Source organism: Lycorma delicatula, chromosome 3 (genome assembly GCF_047948215.1).
Source record: "Lycorma delicatula isolate Av1 chromosome 3, ASM4794821v1, whole genome shotgun sequence".
In the NCBI taxonomy this organism is placed as follows: Eukaryota; Metazoa; Arthropoda; class Insecta; order Hemiptera; family Fulgoridae; genus Lycorma; species Lycorma delicatula.
The window spans coordinates 87892377-87919742 of record NC_134457.1 but is presented as its reverse complement, the minus strand read 5'-3'; the positions used below and the strand labels follow the sequence as shown (position 1 = coordinate 87919742).

Sequence of the window (27366 nt, the reverse complement as noted above, 5' to 3'; positions counted from 1 at the left end):
AAAAGAGTTAAAAAAATTAATTTTCACTTTTTAGAACTATTAAAATAAAATAGAATTTTTTTTTAAATTTCATAAAAGTTTTACGTTAGTCAAAATTTAATTTTAAACACATATTTTTCATTAGAAAATTTCACAGGCAACTACTTACCATTTCAGTTTTTACTATCCCGGCGAATATTGCTAGAATAGCTATATTAAAAGCGAATGTATGGTGATCATGTCAAAAATTAGGTACCTCTTTTTTTTTACAAATCTTTACTTCATTTTTCAAATAGTTTATATAGACCTAAAAACCTGTATGTATAAGAGTACGTATATAAGTATGAGTCGCATTGCTTTTGGCCTTACACCTCAGGATTGGCCAACCAATTTTCTTCTAATTTGGCTCAAATATTTTTATATGGGAGGCATTGATTAATTTTTTTTAAAGATCGTTAAGGGGGATATCAAGAAAAAACTATTTTTTTTTTCTTTAGAGGCAGTCTAGAAAAAAATTTATTAAAACCAATTTGTTAACTACAATGTGTATATAAATAATCCAAAAAAACCATTTTTTTCAAAAAATCAACCCCGCCTCTTAAAACTGAAACTGAGCTTTTTTGTTTTTTTTTTGCTCTATCTTCCTTTGGTTTAAATACTTTTCAAAAGTCTTTGAAAGTTTATCTTTATATATAGAGCAATCAAGAAATGTACTATTTTTAGACGGTGGACCAAAATGTAGAAAAGTATTTTTGAAAATTTTCTTTTTATTATTCTAACCTTTATTGAACGGGGCGTTAGATTTAGAGAGAACTTTATTTAAGCAAATTTCTTAACCTTAACCTACGTATAAATATTTTTAGAAAAATTTTCTTAAAGTTTATTCCCCATCTCTAAAAAATATACATTTGTTTTGTTTTTTTTTTTGCTCTAAATCTTATTTTTATTATAATTTTTTTCTTCTTCATCACTTAAAGGGCTATTAAAATTAAACTAACTTTGGCAAAATTTCTTATGTTTTATAATTACATGATTTTTATTATATTGTAATAAAAAATTTAATCTCTATACGTTTTTAAATTTATTTATTGGTTGCAAATTAAATAAGCAACAAAATTTCAACCTCTAGATTTCATGATTCTTATAAATTTATAAAAGATTGCGGTAAGCATATAAAATTTTGAAGTATTTTATTTTAAGACTTCTATTTCACATTACACCAAGAAAAATTTTTTAAACGTTAAATTTAAAAAGTAATAAAAGTAAACTGATGTTTGTATACTTAATTTCTTTAAGTGTAATTTTTTTATTTTTTAGTTTACATTATAATGGCTTATTAACAACATTAAAAAATTTGGTTACCACAAAAGTTTCTAATCGTGTTAGTATATTTTTGTTATTGTTTTATAAAAAAATGTAGTATTTTATTTAAAAAAAGTCAGACACTTAAATTGTTTGTGTATTAAACATTGTGTATTTTTAAAAAGTAGCTGTGCAAGATATTTTTTATGATTTGACCCGCATAGCCGAGAAAGTCATGTAAGACTTTCCAGGTCTTTTTTATTTTTCAGATAATTTGTTAATAAGTTGAAGTAAAAATGTTCAATTATTATTTAAATTTCTATTTGAAGTCTATGACCGATTAAAAACTGTTAAAAAATTTAACAATTAAAAAGAAAAAAACCTTTTGTTATTTTTAATTTCTTTCAATTTAATTTAAATAAGTTGTTAAAAAATCGACTGCAGATTTATTAAAAATACAGGTGTAAAAAAACTATTGCTTAAAGATTCATTGATTTGCAACCAGTTCTTCCGATCCAAATATATTACATAACAAATGCACATATAAATTCAAACGATGAAGTTGTCCTTGACAACGACGACCTTGTTTTGCATAGTCATTTAATTTCCAGGTAGAAAATTTTTTATTCTTAATAAATTAATAACGGTTAATTTTATTTAAATATTTCAATACCAAAAACATCTTTCAAAGTTAGTTAAATGGAAGGAGGTAAATTTCAAGGTCGTAAAAAAGGAAAAAAGTATCGATCTAATTAAATACCATACCTATAACTCAGGTAACCAGAATAACTTGGTGATTCAATAGACATGTCTAAGAAACTAAGGATAAATCAATTCTAAGAATTCGAAAATAATAATACGCTTCCAGGAAGATTGCTTTAAATTCAGTAACGGTGTAGCACAACATACCTGTCCGGAGGAGTTTTGTTATTTATTTTTATTTAACAAGGTTGTAGTATAATACAGTGAAAGTATCACAGTACATTTTCTATTATCCTCTTGAATCACCAACTCCATTACGTAGTAACGTCATTATGTGTACAACATAGTTATTTCCTCAACGTCATCAAACAGTCAGTCGAAAACAGTAAATTGTGAACAACGCAATGGAAATTGTGAACGAGTATACATTACAGCGTGTTGAATAGCCGGCTTCTAAGTTTTACAAAATTGTGTGTGTTGTGTTTTAGCTTTATTTACTAAAATTTATTAAACTTTCTCTTTGTGTAATTTTAACGTGCTTTGCAGGTATGTAGTACATATTTTAATTCCTATTTTATTGTTTTATTTTATATCCATTTAAATAATTTATATTTTTTCTTAATAGAAAATCAACTTTATTTTTAGTTTTTTTTTACAAATATTTTTGAATTTCATTTATAATATTAGACATTAATATTAGTACATTAAATTTTAATATTGGTAGATTTTATTACTAGATTGTTTTTTATAAATACAATATTTAACTATTAATTTATACAGTAATAAACAAAATTTTCAGTAGTTTTCTGCAGTATTTAATTCTGTTATTAATTCGACTGAATATAAACATTGAAAAGAGCCGGTAAAGTGTTGCACAACTTTGCCGGCTTTCTTCTTGAAAAATTTTATTTCATAAACGTTAAAAGGTTTTTTAATTAATTATAATGACTAAATATGCAGCATTAAATACAATTGCGAAAAATATCAGAATATTCAGTAAACAAATTTGAGTCTCATTTGACCTCCTTGATGAAATCACACTTTTACCTTAAACATTTTGCAATATTAAAAATACAATTGAGAAAAAGAAAATCATTAGTTCAAAGTTTTGAATCCCAGTTGACCTACTTGACCAAATGACATTTTTATAATCAGAATTATATTGTATATTATTAATAGAAAAGTCAAAATTTTTATTTAAAAAATGTGTGTCTCGTTTGACTCCGTTGCCCGAAAACTAACTCACATAACATTTTTAATATCCGTCACAAACTGAAAAATAAAATATAGTGTAAAAGATTATAAACATTAAAAACAAAATTTAAGCCATCCCATAGGACACCCTTTTTTTTTTAATTCTCCATATAGTCTACATTATTTACTAGACGTAATAGGAGGACTTTCAGTTTTGAAAATTAAAATTAAATAAAATTATATTTAAAGTTCGAGTTCCATTTAGTTCTCTTGGTTTTGGAGGCTTAAAAATTTATTTATTGGCGTAATTATTTACTTTAATAAATTGACCCGATTTAGTGCTATTATTCATCAACAAAGCTAAAAAATATTAGTTATTAAAAAAAAATACATATATATATAGGTACCGAATATATACATATATAGAAACAGATAGAAATACGAATACCGAAGGGTTTGAAAATTTGGTAATCTATATCTATACTATTATATAAAGAGGAAGAGGGTTTTTGTTTGTTCGGCTAAAAAAAAAACTACTCGATCTACCGCAACCAAATTTTTACCCACGTTTCTTGGCATAACTGAGAGGTTTTAAGGTATATTTGATCAAGAAAAATCTCGAAAAATATATAGTTGAGATTTGCCGGTTGAAGCACAAACTTTAATGAATTGAATTAATGAACTGTGAACTGTTGAGTCTCTATAATACTATGTGAAATGGGTTTGAACTGAATGATTCGAATCAATCGATTGAATAATATTACAAAAATAATGAAATTATATTTACGTTAAATAAAATAATAAAAGATAGATTTAAAAAATTCTGTTTAATAATAATAGGCTTCCCGTGGGGACTGCGTGTGAGGCTAGAGTGGTAAATATGCGAGCACCTCGTGGGTGACTAGACCAGTCATTACCATCAATTGATAACAAACCTCCTGGAATTCCCCAGGGGGGGGGGGGTGGCACTGGAGCGCTGTTTTGGGAAGCGCAATGGCTGCTCTTATAATATCTCAACAAACAATTTTCAAAATTCAAACGGAGTGTTTGTCAGTAGATTGAAGGCTAAATTTTGCATGCATCAGGTACACTCTCGGTCTAACAGATCACGGTTATTCGGAAATGTATATGTATTGACTTTATATACTTATACTTTATATATATATAAAGTATATACGTATACATATACGTATAAAGTTTGTCTCTCTGTTTGTTATCGCATCACGCGAGAACCAACCGACCGATTACTTTCAAATTTGCAGGATACACTCGTGTTATCCCAAGGAAAATTATAAGCCATCGACCGATGACCTAGCATCCTTGAAGGTTAAGATATTAAAAATATTTTTTTTGTTTTTAGTTCCCAAGGACGATGAAGTTGCGAATTAAAGATATTCATTAAGGAAAAAACAGATTAATCCTTTTACTTCATTATTATATTTGGAAAAAGGGTTATTAATACATCGACGTTTGCAAAAACCCTAATATTTAAAATTTTGACCTATCTCTATACCTTCCTTTTATAGTTATAAGCCTTTATAAGTTATAGCTGGGAAAGTAAAAAACATATAAATAAAATGATGTTTGGTTAAAAAAAAAAACAATTACTTTAGTGAACTCCATCGGTTACTGATCAGCACCGGATCCATCGGAACTGATCAGCACCTAAGATGGATATATCTCTCACTTACGTAAATTTCTTTATTTATTTAATAATAGTTCTTTGTTTCTTGTTATTAAGAACAGTTTATTTTGCTTTTGTAAAAATTGGTATTACAGTATTAAATTATAGCATTGGTGGGGAAGTATCTACAATACGTTTTCATACGTGTCCAGACAATACAAAACACTTTAATAAGAGTTCTGTTACAGTTATAACTCATTTAACTTCCTTACTCATAAATAGAAAATTACTCATAAAATTTGTGTGGCAATTTTTTAACGGTAAAAAAATAGAATATTTAAATTTATGAAATAAATCAGTAATTTAGTTGTTGAATTAAAACGTAAAACTATTCTAGGCCAAATAATTTATTTTTAGCACCAACATTTATTAATATATATTACCACAAAATCTTACATTTTATTCATAAAGGCACTTTTAAAATTAATCTAAAGAATTATTTCATCTCATTTACGACCCTGAGAAATCTGATTTTTATAAATAATTTTAAACAGGATATGTATTTTTTGCTTAAGAGCAATCTGGATTACATTCTATTTATAATTATTTAAATGATTTATTTTTAATGTATCCCATTGATACTTATGTGATTCTATTATTTTATTGTTTATGTTTAGTTTATCTTTTGACAAATATGTTCACCTCCTCTATTTAATATTCTATAAATATAATATTATCATTAAATATATGTCGTTTGAACTCTTTCCTAAGCCCGGGATATATTATTATTATTATTATTATTATTATTATTATTATTATTATTATTATTATTATTATTATATGTTACATTATTATTTTTTGGAGTTTCACTTATATATAAAAAAAAATAGAAGTAAAAGATAAATAGTCATCACAAAAAACCATGTAAAAATACGAAATAGAATAAATGCTTTGACGGCGTTTATGCATACGCTTGTTAGGTCATTTACGCATGCGATAATTTACCATGTCGTTGTTAATAAAAGAAACAATTCAGCTCAGTATCCTTCTAAACGTACCGTTAAAATTATTTTAACAATAGATGAAAAAAATCAAACGTATATAATGATGAATCACGCGCTATGATAATAATTTAAAAAAAGAAAAACAAAAATAGAAATAAAAATTTACCGTTCTTAATTTTTCCATATTAAGGATTTATATTAAAATTACATTTTGGGTAAATAAAAAAACAATAACACAGTAAGATACGTGAAAAGCATAAATAAATTTTTTGTACATACAAATGGAGTTGTTTTTGAATTCGAACCTTGCCAAATGAATATCGAAATATTTTATTTGTTTTATTCTGTGATTTTTCATTTATTAGAACCTTGTTAAATGACAGTATTATTTCTGTGCTTTTTCTGTTATTACTAATAATAGAAATTATTGTTAATTATTTTTTATTGAGTTAGTGAAGGAAGTGCACAGAAACAAAACTGTCAGATTGTATAATTTTTGTGAACAACTTTAACGATTTCACTATACCTCAACTCTTCATCTACCGATTTGAAAAAAATGATGCCATTTTGTTCACAATAAAAGACTTAATATTTCATCTAATGAACGATTATTCGATAAGATTAATATTTATTTAGCTATTAATGATTACAAAATGGCCGACATTTTGAAAGTATCTCAATCCGATTTTAGATATTTATTTTTATTAAGAAATCCCAAAATGGCGGAAGGAAGAAAAATGATGCGAGATTCACAATGAAGCATTTATCCATATGAATTCTTTCATTTATTTTGATGAGCTGGATCGATAGCTTAAGTTTGACCTACCATATATATATAACCAGCTATACATAAGGATAAATAACTTGATCAATCAAAAACTCACTTACTGGGATTTTGATATATTTCAACGTTTCAAATTCTTAGGAGTCCACTTAGATGAAAAAAACAAATATTTTTTTGGATGAGTGTATTATAAACATACGTTAAGTACGTACTCTGTATGTTAAATTTCATTTTGGTGAATACCTTCACAGTGGATGAACAGATTTATTTTAAAAAAATTATTCGTAGGTATCTTTTTATGGGGTATTTATCGTGTTAAAATTTTGTACAATTTTCGAGGAGGGGGAAATTGCAAATTTTTAATTTTTGGCTTTTTACTTAAGAGGTTTAAAAAAATTTAATAAAAAAATATAGCGCTTAGATATTACATACAATTTCAGCAAAACAGTTTGCTACAACTTTACCCCCCTAGGGCTCAGAGCTCTGTACTAGTCCTGTGCTATATTCAATATCCACTGCGGACCTTCCAACCATGGAAGGTTGCATCGTCGCCACGTTTGTTGATGACACTACTATCCTTGTCGTTAAGGAAGACCCTGAACTAGTCTAGCGAGGGCATTGGATTTTGTCTGCGTATAGCAGAAGAGATGGAGGATTAAAGTCAATCAGGATAAATCGAAGCACGTCACATTCGCCATGAGAAGGGGTGACTGTCCCAGTGTGCAAATGGGTAGTGTCTTGATCTCACAAGTGTGCGTTACTTACGGCTGCACCTAGATCAGCGTTTGACCTCGAAGTATGACAAAGGTGAAAAGAAAACAACTGACCGCAAAGTATAGGGGACTGTATTGGCTGTAGTGGAGAAACTCACATCTCACATTATCCAATAAAGTTTCGATTAACAAAGCTATCCTACAATCAATCTGGACTTATGTTGTGGGTTGGGAGGAGGAAACAAGTAATAATAAGATTTCATACAACGCTTCCAAAAGAAGATAACTAGGATAATTGCGGAGGTTTACACAGAACGATGAGATTCAAGAATATCTGGAGCTTCCGACGGTTCGTGAGGCTGTGAGGCAGTACTGTGTTAAATACCAACAACGTCTACAAAATCATGTTAACTATCTAGCGATCAATGTGGTTGATAACAGTGGAAACGTTTGAAGGTTAAAACATCCCCATATGCTTGACTTAGGGGTTACTGAATGACAGTTTGCAGTTACTATTTCAAAATCTATGGATGTATTTTTTGTTTGCTTCTTTTTTCTCTTGATTGGTTTTTTTTATTGACTATTTATTTGTTAATTGTTCGTGTTTATGGACTACGAAGTGTTGGCAGATATATATTTTTTTTACTAGTGAACTTTAAGATTACTGCTTACTGATAAATATTATTAATATTACTAATTAAATATTATTTGTCGGCCTCCGTGGCGCGAGTGGTAGCGTCTCGGCCTTTCATCCGAAGGTCCCGGGTTCGAATCCCGGTCAGGCATGGCATTTTTACATAAGCTACAAATCATTCATCTCATCCTCTGAAGCAATACTTAACGGTGGTCCTGGAGATAAAAAAAATTATTAGGGATTAGCTTGTTGTGGAAGTTCTTTAAGAACCCCCTATCATCATGGACATTTTATCAAGCTACTAATAGTTCCATTTAAGGAGCCGATTGTAAACATACTAGTTATGGGAAAAACTTACCCCCTCCCTGAAAAATAACTTTAGGTTTTTTTCGAATAACTCAGCTGGATGTAGCAATATGTTTAAAATAATCGCATAGGGATACACTTAGTACGTTTGCCTGTTTATGCTCATGAATGTTTGCAATTTTTTACCTTCAGGTATTTGACTCGCAAATATTTTCTGATGAAGCAAATTTTTATAATTGCTTAAATCAAATCGTTTCGCTATCATAATTACTGTATAAGCATTCTTCAAAATATGAATCATTTTAAAAATAAAAGTATGTAAAAAATTCACCTCTCTTCCTAGACATTTATCATTAAATACGTACAAATAGTTCACTTTTATCGCTAAAAAACTCGAAATTTTAGATCGACAATGAAATTATTCGACTTATTTTAATATACTACTTTAAAGTAAACATGAACATTTTGGGAAAAGTGGCTGGATGCTAAATATGATCCCCATTTTTACATCTTGAATAGAATAAGCTTGAAATAAATAAAAAAATAATTTTTTTGAAATACAGCTTCATTTTCCGGCTTTCATTACCAGGAAAGTACAACTCCATACCAGGAAGCTACAATTAACATATCATCAGCAAATTGGAGCATCTTTATCTTTTCACCTTGCACTGTTACTCCGCGTCTAAATTGCCCTTTAACATCATTAACTGCTAGTTCTATGTAAAGATTAAAAAGTAACGGGGATAAGGAACATCCTTGTCGGACTCCCTTTTTTTATTACGGCTTCTTTCTTATGTTCTTCGATTATTACTGTTGCTGTTTGGTTCCTGTAAATGTTGCAATTGTTCTTTTATCTCTATACTTGAACCCTACATTTTTTAAAATTCTGAACATTTTATTCCAGTCTACGTTATCAAATGCCTTTTCTAAGTCTATAAATGCCATGTATGTTGGTCTGTTTTTCTTTAATCTTCCTTCTATTAATCTGAGCGCTAAGATTGCTTCCCTTGTCCCTATACTTTTCCTGAAACCAAACTGGTCTTCTAACAAAATTTCTTACACTCTCCTCTCAATTCTTCTGTATAGAATTCTAGTTAAGATTTTTGAAGCATGAGTAGTTAAGCTAATTATTCTGTATTCTTCACATTTATCTGCTCCTGCTTTCTTTGGAATCATGACAATACACTGTTTTTGAAGTCTGACTGAACTTCCCTTTTTTTGTAAATATTACACACCAGTTTGTATAATCTATCTATCGCTCTCTCACCTTCACTGTGCAGTAATTCTGTAGGTATCCCATTTATCCCAGGAGCCTTTCTGCTATTCAAATCCTTTGATACTCTATTAAATTCAGATCTCAATATCGTATCTCCCTTTTCATCCTCTTTGACTTACTCTTCTTCCTCTACAACACCAGTCTCTAATTCATTTTCTCTGTATAACTCTTCAATATAGTCCACCTACATATCGACCTTTTCTTTTGCATTATAAATTGGTGTACCATCTTTATTTAACACACTATTAAATTTTAATTTATGAACCCCAAAATTCTCCCTAACTTTCTTGTATGCTCCATCTATTTTACTAATGTTCATTTCTCTTTCCACTTCTGAACACTTTTCTTTAATCCACTCTTCTTTTGCTAATTTGCACTTCCTATTTATAGTATTTCTTAATTGTCGATAGTTACTTTTACCTTCTTCATCACTAGCCTTCTTAAACTTTCTATGTTCATCTATCAGCTGCAATATATCCTTCGATATCTATGGTTTTCTACCAGTTCTCTTTGTTCCACCTAAATTTGCTTCTGCTGATTTAAGAATTTTTTTTTTAACTTTCTACCATTCTTTTTCTATATTTTCTACCATATCTTTTTTACTCAGACCTCTTGAGATGTCCTCCTAAAAAATATTTTTTACCTCCTCTTTCTCAAGCTTCTCTAAATTCCATAGATTCATCTGATACCTTTTCTTCAGGTTTTTAAATCCCAATCTTTGAGGAATCATTTCTTCGTGCTCTCAACAGATACTTCTCCAATTAGACTATTTAAAAAATATTTTCCGTTTATATTTTATTATTTAATAGAAAATTATATATAATGTGATTTTATTATAATATTTAAAATTTTCCACGCAAAAAAGTTTTAAAACTTAGAAGATTAGTGAAAAAGAGGTATTTTTGCATTGCAAATAGCTTTAAAGAAGGCAGAATAGGAAATTTTTTACATTCTTGGTTAAAATATCTAGAATATCTAAATTAAAGGGGAAAGTATGGTAATCATGTCAAAAATGGGGTATCTGGCTTTTTGCTGATCTTTTCTTTACGTTTTAGGGTCTACCTAGTTCATATAGACCAAAGAACATGTATGTATGTACGAATATATGAGTTTCACATTGCTTTTTGACTTTATATTTCAGGCTTGACCTAACCGATTTTGTACAATTTGGCTCAAATATTTCTATGTTTTCATTGATTAATTTTTATTAATTTAAAAAGACTTGTTAAGAGAGTGGGGGTTACCGCGATAAACCCGATTTCGTTTTGTTTTAGAGGAATTTTAGAGAAAACTAAAAAAATAAATTTGTTACCACAGTTCATATATAAATAATCCAGAAACATTTTTTTTCAAAGTATCAACTTCTACCTCTAAAAACTGAAATTTATGTTTTTTGATCTACCTCCCTCCGGTTAAAGTATTCTTCAAACATTTTTTTTTTAAATTTATAATTCTTATATAGAGCTATCAGAAATTTGTAATTTTTTTTAAATACAGACCTGGACTTAAAATGCAGAAAAACTTTTTGAAAATTTTTTTTCTTATTTTAGGATTATTGAAGGGGATTTATATTTATAGAAAAACTTAACTTAAGCAAATTTGTTAAGCTTAACTTAACCTAAATATGATTGTTAGAAAAAATTTTCTTAAAATTCTCCCTACCTTTAAAAAGTATATATTATTATTATTTTGTTGTTTTTTGGCTCAACTATTCTAATTTTTATTATTAATAACAGTGAAGGTCATGCAATACTTTGTCAACCTTTTTATTCTTTAATTTATATATTTTTATCAAAACAGATTTATTGGAAACAGTTTTTATCAAACAACTTACAAAATTTAAAAAAATCATACTAATTTTTCAATTATTCTTTAAATTGAGACTTTATGAAGCGGGTACCAAATTAATCCTCAGTAAAATGTAATGGTTCTTTTATTTTTAAATGACCGCCGTCTGCTAAGGATATTAAACGTAAACAAGAATTTAGAAAAATATTTTTCAGTATTTAGTGTAGCTTTTTCCGAGATGGGTCTTATATTTTGTGAACTGATTATTACAGTTTTTCTTTTCATAATTTTAACTTTATTAACATTGTAAAAATATTTACAAACTCTAAAAGCATAACCTAATAATAGTTTAAAAATTAGTTTCTGCTAACTTTTATTTTAGAATAACATCACGTAAGACATCAAAACATTTTTTTAAAACAAAATACAAAAGTAATTTACACATCCTATCAATCAATCTACATCAATTAATATGAATTTTAAAAAATATATAGACTGCCTAATAATAATAATTCAAAGCACAAAATTATTTACTGCTTGGTGGTACCAAGCGGTAAATTCTTATTTTATCGAAATTTTATATAAAAGTGTAAAAAGATTTTTCCATTTTTATTCATTGTTGAATATTCCATGACCGCTGTTATTCTTTGCTCAGATGGTTAAGTGACTGGTTTTTTTTTGGTTCACGATGTCTTTTATGTAGCCCCAAAAGAAGAAATACGTCAGCACCAAATAGGGATTTGTCGATGATCAGGCATTGGGTGCTTCTCTGCTTATCAAGCCTTCTGGGAACCTATCGTTGAGCACAATCCGCACAACTTTTCCATGATGTGGAAGGGCTCCATCCTACTGGAAAATTAGGCCCTCAATATTTTCAATAAGCAACATTATGTCCGAGTACAATACAATTTGTAAACATGTTCGAGTACACTACGGCCGTAATAGTCGTAGGAAAAATATAACCCAAAAATTCCATTATGCAAGAAATCACACCGAACAGTTTCTGGTGTTATACACTTTCGGACAGTTGTGAACGAATTCTGCCGATTCGTGTGAATTTTCTGAACTCCATATTCGATAACTGTAGCGGTTCACCACTCCATGAAGATGAAATGTTGCTTCATCAGAAAGTAAAATGTGCTGTAGATAGTTTCATCTGCAGAAATGAAGTTTGATACGGTTTTTACAAAATTAACTCTTTGTGGCTTTTCGTTAGATTTAATTTCATAGAGTAGTTGCAGTTTTAAAGATCGAAGTTTCAATAGCTGCAAACAACATGGATAGTGCTTTAAGAAATTATTTATTGATGATTAACACTACAAACTAAACGTTTTGGATTTCGTTGGAAAGACGCTCGAATTTTTTCTGTGTTTTTGGGACTTGTTTTAGGCCTACCCGAATGAGTCCTTTCAAAACGCTTCCGATTTCCAAAAACTGTTCACATCACTTACGTATACCTTTGTGTCTCAGAGAATTTCTACGATAGAACTGCTTATGATTACTTTGTAAGACAGTCATTGATTCTATTTCTGCGAACCTGTACACTCACTGTGCTATCTCTTGTAGCGACGCCATGGTAATGAAACCTGGGTTCATAACGGCTTGGCTTTGCAATAGTCCAACGTTAGATGGTTTCTAACGTAGATATATGAATAAAGTAAAATTTTAAACCATAAAAAAATAAAAAAAGCTATATTCTTTCTTGTAACGTCAGAGTTCTTTATAGGACACCCGGTAGTTGATCACGTTGCAAATCGATTAAAAAACAAAATTAAAAACTCAATGACAGAAAAAAATTTAATTTACATCTTTTTGCAAAGATGAACATTAAGAAACTTTTAACAAAATAATACAAATGATATTAAAATTAAAAAAAAAAATCATTACGCATGGTTTTTCCAAAGACCAGCTTTAAAAATAAAATTCTTTCTTTTTTGATGTAATGTTACGGAAAGTTCGTAAGCTATACCAAATTATTTAGGGTCTTATTAAATGCAGATCAGTAGGTTTAAAAATAAATTTAAAAATTTACCTAGCCTACTCTATATTAAAAACAAAGAACTAAATAAATCAAATCAATTTTAAATAAACAAGCGTATTTACTTACAGCCGTAAAATATAATAGTAATCACAGTTCCTCTGATCCTTTGATAAAATCAATTTTCATAAACTATTTTTTCCTACTACTTTAAATAATACATCCTTACATTCCCTCCATACCTACCCAACCATTACTAATATATATATACCAAAATATTCTTTTAATACAGGAAAACGTTAAAAAAAATAATGACAGCCGAATTGTAATCTGGCTAACAGGCTGGGACAGAAAATTTCAATTGAACACAAAGTTCTCCCCTATATTTTCAAAACTGGTATGGACGACATAATTATTTTTAAAAAAAGCAGCTCAATACAATCAACATAAAAACACGTTTTTGTTAACAAGATCGTAGATACATATCTTATCCTATCTTAGTTTCTTATCTATTTATGTTTTACTAAACTTCCCCTTTCTTCAAGTAAAAAAAATTTGGAATAACAATATATGAGCATAATTAGAATTAATTTATTAATTAAGATTACTAAGTTTTAATGATTAAAATCTCTTTTAAGTTTTAAAGACGTATATAGATAACAGAAAAACAAGAATTATAAGGCAAAATTGTCCGGGTGATAAAGTTTATAATGCAATCATTTGCTAAAATGCATCCTACGAAAATCATAAAATAAAGTAGTTTTTCCCAGACAGAGTGAAGCCCCAGTACGAAAATGTACATTTTCAAAAAGAAATTCGTTTTAAATTAAATTTTATTTCATTTTTCCCGTTAAAATGTTTTGTTACAATATATAATCTGTATGAAAATCACATAAAAAAATGGTTTATCTAGTAGACATTTTTAGATTTTCTGAATATATTTTCCTATGGTTTTTGACCTGAAAAATTGAATAAAATAGGTTCCATAATTGTATCCCCAGTAGTTTTTATGATATTCGAAGTAAAACTGAAAAGTTTGTTGTCTGAAAACCGTTTTTTTAGGTTTGCAGTACAATAACTTCGTTAAATAGCTAATAAATTTGTAAAATTTATTAACAAAATTTGTACATATTATAATTTCAAAAACAGTGATGTAAATAAGTGTAATAAACATCAAATAAATGAAATGACACAAAAAAATTATAGTATGTAATTTTGTTTTATTTTGGTAAGGAAATCTTTAATTTCGTCCCTCAATTAACGTCCTAAAAATTTCAGTACGACCTCATTTCACCAGGGTGGCTGAATTCCGGGAAAATCTTTCGCTAGCCGTAACTCGCTAACGAAGCGATTCTAGATCTCTGATTATGAAAACCTTTTTCATTATTTTGATAAAAAAAATTATGAAAAAACCTTTCATGTATCCTATTATTTTAAATGTTTTTCCTAATGCAGATGAATTTGTCTTGTTACTGTACTTTCAAAAAAATCGTAGAAAAAATGCAATTTCCTGATCATTAGAATCATTAATCTTTTCTGTATAAAATAATGCCTTCGTATCGTTTTTCATTTTTTTTTTATTCTTGGCGTGAAAATACAAAACAAAATACGGGTATTCAGGTAATTTTAGAAATATTGACGGTGATATAAATTTAATATTCTAACATTTGTTACATTTAATCCTTATTTATCACTCTGCCGAGTTAAGTTAAGGGATTTTTAAAACACCCACAACTTTTTTTCTTTTGCAAAAAGAACACATTAAAGGAATTGATAGGCTTTTATCGATAAATTTGGTATCGTTAGATTCGTCAGAACAACACGAATTCGGCTATTAAGGTTTAAAATCGACGGATTTAGGAAGATTTTGTTTTTTTACTTAACAAGGATATATTTTACTGAAAAAATTTGAACGTATAAAAAGAAATAACTATTAATAAATAGCTAATAATAACTATTTAGAAATACTGTAAATTCAAAACATGAAACGATTCTTATCTGTTTTTACTCCGGTTAATAAATAAGAATGAATGATCACAGGAACGCCAGATAATTAAGCTAGAAAGCTTAAAATATTTGATTGTATTTAAAGAGAAATATCATGACATTAAAAATACAAAAACTAATAAAATTTCATTATTATTCATTTATTTATTTATAAAATAACTAATTAATTCGTTATTTTACAATAATGAATCATACATGTTACAAGGAAAGCATTTCTTTAAATCTAACTAAAGCAGCAAACTAATATAATAAAAATGTAATTTCTGACTGTACTCTGAACAATTTTTTGTGATTTTGTGTTTATAGGCACGTTTCGCGGTACAAATGCTGTTTTTGTTTTTTCTTTTTTTTGTATTTAAATGCATTTTCTTCTATTATTTCCATTTATTTGTTTCGATTCCGCTGAGAAATGGTTTAAAAAATTAAGTTTTAATAATAAAGCTCTACAAAGACAACAAAGAGAAAAATTAATTTTTCAAATAAAGCATTTAGGAAGAAAATTGCATACGATCAAAGGCCATAACAATTAAATGATTAAAAAATACAGCAGGAAATGTTCGTACCATCATTTACAGCTTTCATTTTCGACTGTTTAACTTTCTATCCGTCAATCGATGTGACGTGTTTCATGCATGCAGTTTATTTTGTTAAATAACCTAATTTTATTATTTATAGTGATAGTTTCATGTTTAGGCTACATGTTTTACCACTGTTGAATTATATAAAAATATATATCACATTTCATCAAATTTAGATAAAAATTATTGTAAAAAGTAATTTCTACGATAAACACTAGTGCGGTATTTAAAATGCTGCTATAATAAATTCATTTTTTTTAGGAAAAAAATATTCATGAGTATATTAGGAAACAGCTGGCAAAAGCGAATTGGTTGCTGCCAGCTGGATAGTAATGAAAAGTAGAAAAAAATCAATACGTGCCTTAAGACTCGTAAACAAAATTCTACTGAAAATATCCAAACTATAAACTATTATTTTAAGCAGGATGCAAATTTATATTTGTTACTCATGGCCCATGATGAATATTAAATTTGTATATACGTAAATTCCTAAATATTATATATATATATATATATATATATATATATATATATATATATATATATATATATATATATATATATATATATATATATATATATATATATATATATATATATAGTGAACCTATAAAAAAGTAGAGTTTCAGCCATTTTTTTGGAATAAAGCGTGACAAAGAACGAAATATATGTAAAAATGAAGAAAAATTGTCCGAGAATGTTACTTTAGTTCCCCTGCAGACATTAGGACGATATTCATTCAACCTCTTGCTATACATGAGTGAACCAAATGATGTGATAGACAAAACGGCTTCAGTGATCAGTTTCATAAATGATCCAAATTTCTTATTTAAAGAGAGAACACTTTTGTCTTAACATAAAACCACAATTAAAAATTCATAGAGGTATGATACAAAAACAATGGAGGCCAGGTTATCCACCCTTCTCATCAGACCCATCCATGAAGTAAATTTTCGTATAGTTAATATTGTGATATATTGTAGAGGAGCTCCATCTAACTGGAGAATGGAATCTTCCGGTATATCGGGTACTCCTTGCCCTTCTAACATATCCAGGAGATTATTCCCGTTATAGTTTTTTCAGCAAAAAGAAAGGGATCAATCTCGTCCGACAGCTCTCCAAACATTAACTTTCGGCTAACTGGCTGATATTCCATATTGATATGTTTCAGTACCCCATACTCAAATATTACGCCGATTTATTCATGCCGAAACTTGAAGTTTTAAGTTTCGAGATAAATTCATCGTTGTAACATGATTAAACCAAAATATCCGTAAAAAATTCAAATAGTTTAATTTTTCTTGTGGATAAATTTTATGTAATATCTAAATTTTATAACTGGTAAAACATAATAGTCTTTTTAAAAAAAACTTCGTAAACTCCTGTTTTTTGAACACCTTGCTCTATAAAACACTTTCGCACTGATTTTTTCCTGGTTACATAAATAACTTGAAGTTGGTCGCACAACTTCAGTGGTCTCGTCTGACATTCAAACTCACCCTGAACGTGACCGCTTCAGAAGGCTCTCCGTTTCTCTAAGCAATTTGTCGCATCGGCAAATATTATTTTCGTATTATGATTCTTTATTAAAAACTCATTAATATTCACTCGAAATAAATCGGTTTGGTAACCGACTCAAACGTAGCAAGTCACAAAACAGACTGAATCTTCCTAACACCATAATCATCGTGACTTACGACTTCATGCGGCTACTGACCTTATAGCACAGTCCGCATGAGGTGGTATTAGAACTGGTTAACCTATCGAGTACTTGGAGAGTTTCTCTTCATTTTTTATTGAAAACAGTAGAGACCAAAGAACAGTCCAAACAATAGTTGAATGCAGGTGAAAGTGCGTCAAAAAAAATCAAAAAGATTCAATCTGAAGGAAAAGTCATGGCTACGGGTTTTTGGGATTTTTTTGGTATTGTGCCCATAGATAGTTGGAAAAAGACAGAACCATCAACGAAGAGTATTATGCTTCACACTACTGGACCGACTGAAGGATAGTATACAAGCTAAGTCCACATCTGGCCAAAAAGTAAGTGCTTTTTTACAACAATAATTCGCCTACGCACGTCTCAGGTGCTAGTGCTGAATTCTGTGGCTATGGAAGCTTCAAAGTGTTTTCATATGCGCCTTATTCCCATAGATTTGACATCCAGCGAATGCTTTTTCTTCCTAAACTTGAAATCGCTCGCTGGATGATGATTCACTTCAAATGATGTGGTGAAAGCTGAGACAACCGCTTATTTTGCAGAATTGGGACAAATCGTATTAAACTGAATATTAGTAAGTTCAAAAGTCGTTGATCTAAGTGTAATGGATTGCAAGATTGCAAGACTATATTGAAATATTAAAAAAAATTTGGAAAAGTTCTTGTGTTTTCTTAGTCAGACCGAAATCTTTCCGAACGGCTATATTATCGTACATATTGTAGCTAGATATGTCTCTAATATTTCTACCTCTCTAAATAAAAAGAATATTGAAAGGCGAAGAACGAGTGACTAAATAATTTCGCTAAACTTCATTTTTTCGTAATTTTATTCTCATGTAAAAAAATTGAACTAAATGGACAGCCTAGTCATATTTAAAATGACTCATTCTCATTATAATCACAGTCGATGACTACATGTAGTTACACACGTCGTTAATTCTACTGCTGCATTAGCTGTGCATTGTACATTGTTTATTATATAATTATTTTCATTTTAACTGTATTTATTTCTAATTTATTAATTTTATGAACTCGTATAACGTGCTAGAAAATAAAATTTGAAAACACAGCTGTTTATTTTACACGAATAATTTTTATTGTTAGGACAACTTCATTTTTGTTTATTATCCTCGTATATTCTTTATTTTTCCTACTTAATAAAATTCTAATATCAATTACGTACTAAGAATTATTAATAGACATATTAAATTAAAATATTTGTGACAGTACTTGTGTCGGGACGTTAGTGTTAGCTCTTTCCCCATCATAGTCATGCTCTCATCTTCAATTGATACGGTCGCTTAACTGTATTGGATCCGTCAATCAAGCATTCGCTGTCAGTTCTGCAGCTAGTTCGGTTCAGTGTTATCAAGTACTGTTATCGGCTCCACTGTTATTTGTCAATTTCAACATCTAATATAGTCATCGTCAAATTATTTTTGTTGATAAATTTTTTTAGATGATATTTAAACACTTGTCTTGTTATTTTAGTCCAAATCAACTCTACGAGATTAAGATTAGGTCAGATCTATATAAGGTAAGGGGACCTGTAACGGAAAATGATCTTGTTCCATTATAATTTCGTTCATGATCAGTTCCGGAGTAAGCCTCTACCGGGCCCTAGACAAAATTTTAATTTGGTCTCCATTTATATAAGTTGCAGACAACTTCAACAAAGATTGAAGGGTAGTCGGGAGATTTCCTCTTCAACATTAAAAAAAGACCGCAATCTCATACTTTTATACGATTAAAAAAAATATTTTTTTTTTAATACACCATGTTAATCTCTAAGGGATTGTTAATCCCTTGTTGTTAGTCTCTAAGGGATGTTAATCTCTAAGGATTATGGTCCCCATAGACCCTATTTAGATCCATTAGTGGATAATCCAATTTTATCGATTATTATGATTACATTTATTTGTGTTATTGAAAAATAATAACTAATATCCTATATTATTAGAGATAAATTTATAAGATATATTTTTTAATTTATTTTTTTTTCCTCTACTGAAGCCGGGCCTCTCCGAATTACGGGTCTCAGACATTTGTCTATTGGTTAATCTGGCCCTGTCCATGATAAATATCTTTCCTCTCCTGAAATTTTTAACAATTTCCTAACAGAAAAGCCGCTTTATGATCATTCAATCACTTCATTAGTCCCTTTGAAGAGTAGCCAAATTTGGTTTCTTGTCTTTGGTAAAAACCAAGTGACTGATATTTGCCATTGTCCAATACGACCACGCATGGATATTTCAGTAGTATTAAACATTCTTCTGACAACCATTTACAAAAATTATTATTAAGTTCATTGAATAGTGTATTCATCAATTTTTCGTTCGCTCCAAATATTAATAATAACTACAAAACCCTCCTCTCCACTAGCATGAACAATGATAGCCCGCCAGGCTGGTCTAGTGGTTAACTCGTCATTGCAAACCAATTGATTTCGAAGTCGAGAGTTCTAAGGTTTAAATCCTAGTAAAGGCAGATACGTTTATACGGATTTGAATACCAGATCGTGGATACCGGTGTTCTTTAGTGGTTGGGATTCAATTATCTACACATCTCAGGAACGGTCAACCTGAGACTGTACAAGATACAATTCATTTACATTCATACATATCATCCTCATTCATCCTCTGAAGTAATACCTTTTGGTGGTTCCGGGAGCTAAACAAAAAGAGAGAAAGAAAAAGAGAGAGAGAGAGTTACTGACGCATAAGTTTAACAGCACTAGCTTTACAGTAGTCCCGGAACGTGAGTAAATACTTGTATTTTGCATGCCTACTGTTTGACGAGCCAGTCAGAAAACCTTTCATGTCGTCACTCTGTTTACTTCAAGACAGAACTAAGAATAACTATACTGTAGTATGGTTATAACAACCTGAAATCCGCAGTATTTTAAGCATAACTTTTAACGATGTGATTGGATAGTCTAAAAACAGCAATTTTCGGGGTTTATGTAAATTTACATTGCATTTTTCTTTAAAATTATGATGTCATTTTTTAATCGTATAAGATCTTTTTGAAATATCAGAAATTTTGACGCTACTCTTCATTCGTTTCTAATAATCATACTTCCTACTTCCTTTCCTCAGTTTTCTACATCCTACGTCTTCAGTTTTCTCCTTCGTAGATTCTAAGCTTGTCTTCCTCCACAGTTTTTACTCTCAACACATGTTTGTATTAACAGATTTATATAACCTTGATATATTACCAAATGGTCTTCCAACTTAGTTCGTTTCTTTAGAATATTTTACAATAGATTTATTTTTCCTTCTCTTCATTATAAGTCTTTTTCATTTCGAAATTTTTCTAACTACCAATATTTTTTCAACATCCTCCTCCTACACCATATTTTTAAGACAGCTATTAAATAAATAAATTCTGTGCAGAACATAATAATACTAGGCGTATCCAGAAAATAAGTACCGTTTTATATTAAAAATATACATGACTTTCAATTCAACAGAATCATTTTATTATTACATCGAAGAAAATACTTTAATATACTTTTCTGCACAATTTATACCATTGTTACGAGACTTCGTATCTTTTTATCAGGTTTCCATACCTTTCTCAATAAAACGGCGCCGCCAATGAAGATTAATGTACAAGTCGGCATCTTCATCGTAACACTGACCAGCAAGGAATCGCTTGAGGCAAAGAAACAAGTAATAGTCACTCGGCGCAGAGTCAGGACGAAAAGGTGGGTGTTTCAATTGTTCCCAGCCATTGTTTAATCAGACGTGGAGTTGCGCCGGCAACATGGAGACACGAGCATTGTCGTGAAGCAACAAAACCCCACCACTGAGAATGCCTCTCCTCTTGTTTCAAATAACATAGCGCAACTTTTTGAGAATATCACAATAAAAAGAAGCATTTATAATCTCATCTCTTGGCAATAAGTCGGTCGATAAAGCTCCTTTCTTATCCACGAAGACAATGAACATGATTTTTTGTAATAAAATGATGGTTTGAACTTTTTTCGAAGATATTGTACTTTACCACTCCATGGACTGCTATTTGAATTCTCAGGTGATGTTAGAGAACCGAGTCTTGTCAGCGATTATTATTTCGCACAAAAAAATCATCACCTTAATTTTCGAATCAGATAAGAAAAAACTGAGCAGATCCTAAGCTGTTGGTTTTGTGAACCTCCACCATTTTCGACAGCCAATGAGGTTTTTGGTGACAGCGGAGATTTTGTGTTACAATTTAATGCGAAACTGTTGGTGAAATTTCAGAGAATTCAATACGTAACAAAGAGATTATAAACTGTATTTTCTTTAATTTTTTCATTCATTTGCCTAATCATTTGCTCGTCATGCACATTACTGCGTCCCTCACTGAACTGTTGCACCCATTTCTAATCATTTCAACACTCATAGTTTTTTACTTCAATAATTTGCGGTTGAATATCAGCTGGTTTGACATTTCTCGCGTTTAAAAATCGGATAATTGTCCTAATTTCACAATCGGCGGGATTCCCGATTGACTTGAACAATTAAAACGATGTTTAATCATCTGTAAACAAAGGTCACTCACTGTATTTGTAATGGCGAAAATCAACGAATGAGAGAATGTGACCCGCATGCTCAGAGCTGTAATCGCAGTGCTGTAGCGGTGGTAGATGGAAACGGGAACTTTCCGGGTACACCTCCTACATTATATAGATCACCTCAGGAATGGGTTGGTATGCTTCTCCATTGATAATGCTCAAACATTTGACTGATTAAATTAAATTATGATTTTTTTTTAATTTGACTGATTATTGTAGGAGCAACAACACAAAATACACAATTACTCATAGAATTAAATTTTTAAAAAAGTGGTGAAGTGTAAATATAAAAAATTAAATTATAATAAACTTCATTAATTATGATTAAATTATAATTTTTAAAATATAAATATACAATAGTAAATTATGTTAATTCATGAGAAAATAATAATTAAAATCATTACAAATTAAGTAACAATTCAAAAAACGTTAATGAAATGAATCGAGCACTTAATTTCGTACACACTAAACAGTTGGAGAACACAAAGGTTTTTAAATTATAATTTAAAAACTTATCGACAAGTTATGTTGTTTATATAAAATTAAAAATGTTAATTTTATTTTAAAATAATAATAGTTGAAAAATAAAAAAAATGAGAAACTTCTTTCATTAATTCTTTAAAATGTTTTTTTAAAAATATTATTTTCTTTTGTTTTCTTTTTTCCCGTTACTCATGTTTTGCTAACATAAATTATTACACCCACACAAATATTTTAATGAATCTACATATTACATTATAACAGGTATGCCTGAAGGAAATTATTCCTTTAGTTAACTTTAATCTATTCTCGGATGCCTTTTTAATTTCTAGAGAAAGAGCATCTTTTTATTGAAGCATATATTTAAGATAATCATTTCAAATTCGTTAAACAATAACAACGTGCTGCTCTCAACCCGGATAAAAATAAGCCTATCTCGCGAAGAAGTATGAATGGATTGAGAAGCCACTGACCGTTGAAGAGCTTTCAATTATCCTCTCAGTAGAGTTAATTGTTTCCTATTGCAATTTCTCCTTCAGATAGATCGTTCTTTCTTTGTATCCATTTCTTTACCCTTATTTTTGATCCTATTTCTTCTTCGCCATTTTAGGATATGTGAATGTAGGTCAGCTGAGAATATTAGGACCCGGAGAAGTTCAATTTTGGCAGGGATGTAAAGATCCTGCCAAATCCCATTCCCACTGTGCCTGTAAATCCCTCTGAGAACTTTGTTTCCTATCCGATGGTTACGCATTCAATATAATGAATAAAATGCCTAAAGGGTAAACAGCAATCATGACATTTTTTATAATCTTATGTAAAAATAAAATCAAGATAGAAAAAAATATAAATGAAAATAACGTAGATTTTTTCCTCCGGTTCTTTGTAAATCTTATTTACCTTTAATATAAATTTGAGAGTTACATTTGAATTTAAATTTGTTAATAATTAAAAATATTAATTTCATTTATATGATCATCTCAAATGTATTAACGTTCCATTAGCAGCATTGTTGTTTATTAATGTAGTTTCTTGGTATACAATAATAAAGTTAATATTTTTTTACAGGTTACAGAATTGTGCTAATGACTACTGATTCTGATAAGGATAAAGCATACGACAATCCAGTGTTTACAATATCACTGGAAAATGTTGGAGTAAGTAGATTTATTTATTTTTTCTATTAATTTTTTATTATTTTTTACAAAAATTATTGATAGCCTATGTTGTAGTGATTACATCTAAAATACTGTACTAGGGGATTTACCTAAATTTTCTTGTATTTTTATAGAAAATACAATTACTTAATTTTACTTTTCACTAGCAAATGTAGCTGTATTCCATACCATATTAATGGGGAGAGATGGTGATCATAACAAAAGTGGGATGTTTACAAATCTTTACGTTTTAAGGTTCAACCAGATCATCTAAACCAAAAAAAAATGTATGTGTATCGCACTGCTGTTGGCTTTATATTTCACGATTGACCAACCGATCTTCTTTAAATTTGGATCAAATATTTCTTCTATACTTGAGACATTGATCATATTATTTTTCCAAAACTCGTTAAGGGGGTGCGGAACATCGCGAAAAACCCAATTTCGATTTTCTTCAGAGGCACTTAGATAAAAGTTTACTTTGGCAAATTTGTTACATATATATAATTAATCCAATAATTTCTTTTTTCAAAAAATCAACCCCCTCTTAAATTGAAATAATAATTTTTTTCTGTTCTCTTGCTCTATCTCCCTTCGATTGAAATCGAATATTGAAATATTAACAATTTTTTTCTTTTTTTTTCTTCTCTATGCATCATATATAGGGATATCAAAAAATTCCCACAATTTTCCAACATTTTAAACCCCGGACCTTAAACATAGAAGAGTTTTAACAAATTTAATTTTTCTTATTTTAGTCTATTGGAGAGGGATTTAGAGAAAACTTTACTTGACGAAATTTGTTAAGCTTAATCTACATATGAATATTTTTTGAAATCGCTTTTTTTTAATTTATACTCCACCTCTAAAAAATAAAACATCCTGTTTTTTTGACTTTATTTTAATTTTTATTGTTACAAATCATTAATGTTTTTTTGTCACTAAGGACTATTAAAATTTAACTAGTTTTTGCCCCTACAATATACCTCGGATCCAAAATAAGAAGCAATTCTGTTCATCAATATCATAAACTATATATAATTACTTTCCCTTCTAGCACTACAGCTCTGTAAGGGAAAGTATTGTAATTGGTCCAGTCTGGACATATGCGATTTTCAATGGATCTTGACGCTTTGACACCTAACGAACCCAAAAAACCGGATGGAAATATTTCGGATGTTAATGTTCGTATGTACGTGTTTTTGGTGTTGGCCTCTAAATCATCTTATATCTCCAGAACTACTGCACCGATTTTGACCAAATTTGGTCAAATTACTTCTATATACAGAGCATTCATGCTATTAAATTGTCAACTTAAAAGGACAAGGAGGCGAAGCTGAAGAGAAAGGTCGTCCTCAGTATCTCGAAATTTCGTTTAATTAAGGTCACATTTTTCTTAGGCATATTTGTTAACAATTAAAAAATAACAATGTTTGCACAAAAAAAAATTTGCAAAATCGCACCTCCACCCTAAAAAATGCTGTTTTAGTCGTCTGCTATGTTGTGACGTCACAGGTAACGGTTGAGTTAAATAAATGAATAATATCTAAAGTATAAAAAAGTAACTCGGTCTGGCTGGATCTAAAACTCGATTGCCCGGTCGACTCGGTACCTGGTTTGTTAAGCCTCGCGGCTACACCTGTATGCCTACCGTTTAAGCAAAATTTGTTTTACAAGTACGTAAGTTGTGAATTTACGTTAATTTAGTTAGTGCCGACCGTCGACGCTATCCCCACCACACCCGCGCGAATTAAATACGATATGTGTGCGCACTTTAGTTAGAATCATCAAATTAAACGAAAGAATTTTATATTTAAATAAAATTGTGAACATTTTAACATAAGATGTGTGTGTAAGCCGTGCATCAGAAATAGCCCACAGTTGTCAGCTTTTTTCAATATTTTTAGACAACTCTTTTTTTAGTTTTTTTTTTTTTTTTTGTCAAGGATCACTTCTTTATAGAATTTTTTTATTAAATTGTCCCCACAAGTAAGACCCCCAAAATCAAAAATTTAATTATTTGAAATTTTTATAATTAAATATCATTTTGGTAATCTATAAAAATAATCCCCATTGATACCGGGGCATTCAGAATTTAAAAAAAATCGAAAAATTTGTTTTTCTCGTATTTAAACATTTATTATGAAAATAAAATACGACTTTTAATGATTCTACTGTCTAGTAAAAGTAAGGTAAACATCTCGAGTTTCAACAAAAATTCCATACGGTTTACTTTTTAAATTATAAAGAAATCTGGCATATCATATTAATTGTGTTTTTAACCATTTTAAAATAAGTATATACAAGGAAAATTATTTCAAAATTGGCTAAGATCCTGTACTTAAAATCCCTGCATGAAAATGAGTGTTTTCTTAAAACAAAAAAAGTTTCGATTTCTAAGAAATCTAATTATAAACGATGATATTTTAGTCATGATTAACATTTTTTTTAATACGTATCTCATGAGGAAGTCTCTCTTGTGTGATTCACATTAGAATCTCATTGGAATGTAGTAAAGGCGCCTAATTTTATTTCACTCATATATTTTATATATATATATATATATACACTTGTATTTTACCATTAATGTATCATTTATGTATTAATGTTTTTATCTATTTATACATCATTCTGGCTGGTGACGTTCAACCTCAGTATGATAAGCTTTACTTTTATCTCGAACTGGGAGCAAATGTGTTCTATTATGAATTTACTAAAAAGCTTAAAAGCAACTACATCGAAGTGAAAAAAGAATAATTACTAATTTTTCCGTTTATTCTTAAAGAAAATCCTGAAATAACGCAAATTTCTACAACAAAAAAAATCATAAAATAATAAAAAACATTTTGCATATTTTTTATTAAAAATTAATGTATGATGTCCTTTTAAAAAACTACAATCCTTTTGGTAAACATTTGTGCACTATAATTTATTTCAAAGCAGTTAAACATATTTTAATTATTTTTATCTTGTGTACAAAAAAAGCTAAAATTATACATAACAACAGTTAAATATATTGTCACGTAATTTACACAAATTGCGTCTAAGTGCATTTTAATGAAATTTTTAGTTTTAATTAAAACTTTTTAAAAAAACCTGAATTTTTTTCATCCTGTTCAACGTGTACTTAAAAATTTATACACTGCATGTATGCTCAAATGATCTTTCATTACTGCCCTTTGAATTGTGAATTATTTTTATATTTATTATCTTAATGCACTTACCTTAATATTATTTCATTTGTATCTATTTGTAATAATTAATATGGACTTTAATCACATCTATTTTTTATTTTTTAATTAATTATATATTTTGAGATGCTGCTCTGATGAAGGTAATACCATAGTTTCCTTTGATCGACCAAGGAAAATACTGGGAAATCGTATTTTATTATCCGTGGACTAATTTATCTATTCATTCCTCATATGATCTATATAATAATGTATTTTTATTTACCGATCAGAATAAAAGATCTATTTATTGATTCAATAATATCTATAAAGTAAAAACAAGGAAAACAATATAATATTAATAAGCAATCGTTATATTCCTATTTTCGAGGTCGACTTTTTTTATCAATTTT

General features: G+C 29.3%; 1 protein-coding gene across 1 annotated transcript in view; it reads left to right on the top strand.

Moving 5' to 3' along the window:
- Positions 1-2383: 2383 nt before the first annotated feature.
- The window catches only part of LOC142321776 (phospholipid phosphatase 3-like), a 296863-nt gene continuing 271880 nt past the window's right edge, over positions 2384-27366 (top strand). The window contains exons 1-2 of the mRNA XM_075360153.1: positions 2384-2529; positions 23695-23783. Of these exons, the coding sequence (XP_075216268.1) occupies positions 23712-23783 (72 nt within the window). The 5' untranslated portion in view covers positions 2384-2529; positions 23695-23711. The remainder of the gene's footprint in view (positions 2530-23694; positions 23784-27366) is intronic.